Genomic DNA, 6404 nt, shown 5'->3' with positions numbered 1-6404 from the left:
GTCATCTTCAATGAAGGGCCACAAAATTCCCCCAATTGTCATTGAAGATCCCCATGAAAGCAATTCCTCTTCTCTGGAAGAGACCTGTCAGCATTCTTCACCATCAGAAGGAAGTCTCCATCAAAGTCTGTCATCACCTCTACAAAAGACGCAACCCACTGAAGTTATATCAGTATCAAAAGAGATCTTGAATTCTATGGATAAATGTAAAAGTCAACTCCAAAATGTTTCTACGCCATTTCAGGTGCAGTCAAGTAAAAACCGGGCACAATCTTTAAAAGAGAACCTGTCAACCTCTGCCACTTTGATACAAGTGACAAGTCCAAGTCTGCAATCTTCTGATGAGGATAGTCAGAGTCCTCTGTCATCTCCATTTTCTACTGGTGAGAAATATGAAATTCTTGTTCAGTCTTCGGAGAAGAACCATCCATATCCTCCACCAACACTCCCTGGCCAGATCTGTACAAGTCAAATATCATCTTTAAAGGACACCATTGTAAATCTTTGTCTTTCTCAGAGGGAGAATTGTCAGATTCAAAGGACCCCTCTAGAGAACACAGGTGAAAGTCTTGTATCTTCTCCAGAGGATGTTATCCAAAGTCCTAAATGCTCTACAAATCTCAAACCAGATTCTGTGCCAATTGAAAGGACTGAAGACAGTCCTGAATCATCCCTTGTAAAAGAGGACCATCAAAATGCTTTGCTTTGTCCTACTGAACCACAAAATTTCAAAGAAAGTACCAGCCATTCAAACCTACGGACAGTGGATCACCAAGTCATGTCCAGGCCATTTGATTCTGGTCATGCTAAGTCCATATCAAGCGCTACATCATCATTACCACCTTACTTTCAGTCAAAAACAAAGGAAACTCAAACACTACACAGCCTTACGCCTGACAGACCTGTTCAAAGTCAGTCCGGTTCAACTGAATGTTGTCCAGCACCAACTCATTCTTGTCCTGCTCAACACCTTAAAACTAAAAAAAAACACGGCCCCCCAGTGCAGGCAATTCACAGTTCATCTGGGATGAATTTACCCTCTGCAAGTCTGGAAGACAAGTTGACCGAGAATCAACAGAATCCAGAACAGGATAGCGAACGTCTGCATATACTTCCTCCACACAGCCCTTCAACCCAGAATCTGAGTCAACCAATGCTGAGCCCTATCAGATTCCAACCAGCAGAGTCCAGCTACTATTTGGAACCTGAAACACAGCTACGAAGCCCATGCAGTTCCACACCCATCATGATCTTACAGCCTGAGCTCAGTCCCAACATATGTAGTCCATTAGAAGAGGCAGCCTCTGGATCACATCCTCCAAAGAAAATGTTTAGATCCTATTCAGCTCCTTGTAGCACCAACCCTCCCCTAGAAATCCCTAGACCCCCCAGTCTTTCACAACCTGCAAGTCCAGTTCAGCTAAAGTATGGCCAAACCTGCAGGCATTTAGTGTCCCCAGCTGAGCAAATCCTTAAATCCAATGGACAGACTGTTAAACTGGAACATACCTCACCAAATTTAAGCTCTAGATCTGACCAATCTAAAGTGCCCTCTGCTGGGAGACACTCTGTCCACTCAAGCCTGTTTCTTATTTCTCCCAGACAGAAACCAGAAAGCCTTGATAAATGTAGCAGTTCACTTGAACACAGTAGCCTGATTTGCTCACCTTGTGTGCCAAACACCAAGGTAAACCAGAGTGCTCAACAAAGTCAATCATTATGTTCAGAAACCAAGGAGTGCCCCACACAAGCTGAGCCAGTACCTGCAAACCCTGCCTTCTGCCGCAAAACCTGCCAGAACCCCTTGCCAACAGAGACTATCCTCCCACCACAGTCAACTGGTTTCCTCCCCACCACTTCCTCCACTCAAGCAGACAGCTCAGAGTCTCTAACTGTAAGGTCCATGAGGACATCACAACTGGCTCAACCTGTCCACTCAATCTCTGGTCAGGATGAGGATATAGAATTCCCTCCTGATAGTGAGCACCATGCAGTAGGAATAAGAGGCTTTGTGGTTAGTTTATCACAGACTGAGATTAATCCACATTGCGCTTATAACCCTTGCTTAACCAGTATCCCCTCCATTGGAGATGGGTCACCAGGGACTAGCTGTGCTGGTCAAAATAGTCCTTTATATGTAGAGCAAACACAGAATCCCAGCCCTGCTAGCCCACCTCACAGCCCAGCTCAGAATAGGGAAATGCAGCACCGACCTTCAGCAAACTCAGCAATGGATACCAAAGGATCTCAGGATCCACTGAGCTCGGCTTCTAAAGCCCTGCTTGATGTCCAGACTGTAGATCCTGATATGGAAATGTGCCTGGCACATGACAACCCACCCTCTCCTGGTCCACTCCCAACTGGTCCTGAAGCTGGGTCTCAGAGACCTGATAGCCTTGCTCAATCTACTCAAAGCCCTGCCTGCTGTTTCTATGTTGACAATGCAGTGAGTAACGCCATGATCTCCAGTGACTCAGCAAGTCCTGCCCAATCCCAGGATAGCCCTGCTCCCATAATACTTACCTCCTCGTTCCAAGCTCAGGTCTGCTCTGACATTGACTCAGGGAAAAGCTCTGTCATTAGTACTGTGGATTTGGACGGTCAACAACCTAGTCCCACGCATGGGCCTGTAGATCCTGTTCAGCTGGAGAAAAGTTCTGACACTGGTGTTGTCCCCTATTGTTCTGTCCAGTCAGAGTCAAGTCTCAGTCCTGTTAGCGGTATTCAGACAGAGGCTTGCTCTGATCCTGGTGTAGATGATACTTGTTCCATATCCAAGGAGGTCAGTTCTGGTCTGGATCTTGCTAGTCTTGCTCCCGTCAGGCAGGAGAAGTCTGAAATCCATCCTAGTCACGATCTTTCTACCGAAGTACAGCCTGATTCCAGTCCAGCAGTCACTCAACAAACTGTGTTGGAGTGTGGATCTCCTGGAGGTTAGTGTCATGCAGAATGCAACACTTACTGTGACGTCAGAATGATATAGCTTTCTAAACACATCTTCCTGAAGCAGGTGAAGAGGAGCAAAGAGAGCCACCTGAGGAACCACAGAGGAATCCAGAAGGTTATGTGGAGCCTGCCGAGATGGCCGAGGGAGGAGGAAGCGTGGAGGATGAGTGTCGGCTCCGATTTATTCCAGTTTGTTCTGCAGGTGAGGAGGAATGAGTGGTAGCAGCCATGACATGATGGGGGGTGCTGACCTCGTCCATCTTCTGTAGAACTGACTTGAATGGCTAGCTCCTACCATGCCAAATTGTTTTAGAATGATTCAGATCCCCTCATGTTGGTTAAGATCAGTTCTGAGTGGTTAATCCTGTAGACCCTGTTTTTGTCCATATCCGTTACTTCAGAGCATTTGCTGGGGGCAAAACTAACGGACAACTGGACCAAAAAGCACAGGGTTGGCTAAAAAAGGAGCTGAGATTGGCAGATTACTTCACTTTTAGATTGTAGAATACACAAAGTACAATTCAATTCAATTTTCAAGTCAGTTTATTTATATAGCACCAAGTCACAAAATGTTATCTCAGGTCACTTTACAGAGACCGTCTGAGCAAAATACGAACAATTAGAAGTTTGATCGCTTAGCTGCTTTCACTGCTAGACAAAGAGAAAATACAGTAGCTCTGGTTAAAAGCCATAAAACAAGGTGAGTGGACAGAAATGATCATTAGATATGCTTTTGTAATCAACACACTTTTCATACCTGGTCAATTAAGGTAAATAAAATACTTTCTCTTCTTTGTTAGGATTATGATTTCCTTCAGTAATGTTACTCATCCAGCTGTGCAAGTTCAGTTGGCTGTCCAGATTTAGCTGCTGCTTCTGTTTACGTTGACCCAACCCAGCTACGTAGTCACATATCGCAATTTAGGAATGTGACTATTGTTCTATAAATTGCAGGTGACCGGCAGAGGGCAATGCTGGAACAACTGAATGACAAATACCTACCACGTCACAAGGAATACAGAGCGCTTAGCTCAATCAGAGGGCTAGCTGAACCTCGTAAAAGAAGGTGACCCAGGTGTTAAAGGGCAGCTACTTTGACATTGTAGAACCTAGTGAATGTGTTTGGAGAAACATATGGCCTTCAACGAAACCCCCCTCATAGCAGCCCAGGAAGCTTAGAGGTTCCTGGTAGAGTGGGCCTTCACACCCTGCACTGAGGGGATGGAACAGAAGATGATAACTACAATCCAGTGGGAGAGAAGTTGTTTAGAAAGAGGACAGCCCCGCTTGGAACATCTATAGCACACAAACAGTTGGTCTGAGCGGTTTTAGTGGCAGCCATATATGCCTCCAGCACCCAGCAAAAAGGCAGTTTTATATGAGAGCCACTTGAGCTCCGCACCAAGGGTTCGAAAGGGAAACAGCACAATATTTTGAGAACCCAAGGCTGCAGGACGAGCCTCGGCAGACAATATGATCAGTTATACTGGGAAAGACTGGTGAAAAACCCCTGCCGTCACCAGATGAGGGAAAAAACGAGGATCAGTGAATTAAGAAAACGTTAGCCATATTCAAACATCGACATTGAACTCAGCCAGACTGGTCAGAAAACAGGGTAAGAGTCTGTGAGCCGGGAGAAGGGTCACCAACAAACACTATGCATACTTTTAAGTCCCGTACGAAGGTCAACCTGTTACAGCCCTAGGAGGACGAAATTGTTGCACCTCCAGCCAGTAGTCAACAGGGTTTCCAGCTACCCGGAACCGTCCAAAGGCTGGTCCTAAAAGCTCAAAATAATATGCTACACAAGGCAAACCACCCACAAGAATAAGTAAGGAACAGAACCCTGGATGACTCTATTTAGTGCATATAACATATTCAATGCTTTCAGCACCGCCCTCTGGCGGTCTGTAGCGATGAAATAGAAATGTGAGGACTCTGTTATCCAGGTCAAAGGTCACACTAATGGTCATTAACCCCCCAGCTGTCCTCCATTGTTCCCCCGCATTCTTTGTTCTAACTCCCGTCTATAATGTTAGTGCGCTCCACCATTAGTTAAAACCGAGAAAGCGTTTTCTAGAGAGCTTCACGTCCAGTTGCCTAAACTGATGCTTTCAAGCCAGCTGCATGTTGATTTCCTGGTCTGGGTGGAGCTCGGTGGACTCCCTCGCTCAGCCAGAGCGGTGTGTACGTGTCAATCTTACGTCCATTAAGGTGAACTTCTTGAAATATAAATAACCTTACTTATTCAGATAAATCCAGATTTTCTACACCTGTGTTTTTTAAAGCTAACAGAACGTGTTAGCTACCATTGTTAAAGTGAAACATGTTGACCATCCCTAGAAGGCTCTATTTTAACCAACAATGTCAGAGAGTTCTGACTGGAGCACAAAAGATCCGACAGGTTAAGAACAAACATTTATTGTTTTATCATCAACTGCTCTTTGTTTTTTGTTTCTGCAGATGTTGAAGTGAGGAATACATCTGGCTCCACTTTCTCTTCAGGCCTCTCTAGCCCACATCCTAAGGCTGGTTTCCAGGATTACTCCTTGGCCTCCTCTCCTTCCATGACTGCCTCATTGGTTTGCTCTCAGCCCCCTGAAGAGAACTGTCCTTTAAGGGCCGACCGAGGGTGGGATGAGAACAGCCGGAGTGAGCCTGTTTCAACCGAGACTGAACCCACCAAAGATACACCCGTGTCAAAAAGTGAGACTCCAGAGAAGCAGCCAGTGGGGAGAGCAGGTAAACAGCCAATGGAAGAAGAGCACAAAGCAGAGGAGGTGAAGCCAACGGATGAGCGTCAAGTAGAAGATAAGGAGGAGATCTTAGGCAGCCCCATTCTGGACTTGGACCCATCCTTGGACATGGAAGTCATGGAGTTGATGACCACTGCCCCTTTCGCATGTAGAGAAAAGGGGCGGAGCCTCAGACTCCCCCGCAGCTCTTTCCACCCTTCAGATGACCTTTTGATCCGCCTGAGGCAGTCTCCCTTCTCCACTGAAGCTTCTCCTGACACCTCACCTGCCAGGACCCCAAACACACCACCTCCGCTCACTCCACCTTCTCCTGTCTCCTCCAGAGACTCCCCTCTAGTCCAGGTGAAATGTCTGCCACATGTGATCATGTCTCCTGTGTTTGGTTTGTCTGCACCAGTTCATCTCATTTCCTGTCATTAGGCTCCACCAACCACCGTGTTCCCCTTCACCCAGAAGATTGGCATGGGAAAACCAGCAATCTCTAGGAGGAAGTTCTCCCCTGGCAGGGCCCGGGCCAGACAGGTATGATGGTTGCACTGATCCAACCTGGACATTTACTCTGTCAGAACCTCATCAGAACCCTGTACACTGGGGTTCAATGGGTCAATGGGGATCAGAACCTGGTCCACGGGTCAATTCAATTCAGTTTATTTATATAGCTCCAATTCACAACACAAGTCATCTCAGGTCACTTTCCAGTTC

General features: G+C 46.4%; 1 protein-coding gene across 1 annotated transcript in view; it reads left to right on the top strand.

Moving 5' to 3' along the window:
* The window catches only part of LOC107101949 (histone-lysine N-methyltransferase 2C-like), a 100294-nt gene that overhangs the window by 29360 nt on the left and 64530 nt on the right, over window positions 1–6404 (top strand). The window contains exons 16-19 of the mRNA XM_015401044.1: window positions 2–2933; window positions 3008–3148; window positions 5410–6044; window positions 6123–6224. Of these exons, the coding sequence (XP_015256530.1) occupies window positions 2–2933; window positions 3008–3148; window positions 5410–6044; window positions 6123–6224 (3810 nt within the window). The remainder of the gene's footprint in view (window position 1; window positions 2934–3007; window positions 3149–5409; window positions 6045–6122; window positions 6225–6404) is intronic.

Source organism: Cyprinodon variegatus, unplaced genomic scaffold, assembly GCF_000732505.1.
Source record: "Cyprinodon variegatus isolate N-32 unplaced genomic scaffold, C_variegatus-1.0 Scaffold1176, whole genome shotgun sequence".
NCBI lineage: Eukaryota > Metazoa > Chordata > Actinopteri > Cyprinodontiformes > Cyprinodontidae > Cyprinodon > Cyprinodon variegatus.
The sequence above is the reverse complement of the archived record's forward strand: the minus strand, read 5'-3'. Positions and strand labels throughout refer to the sequence as shown.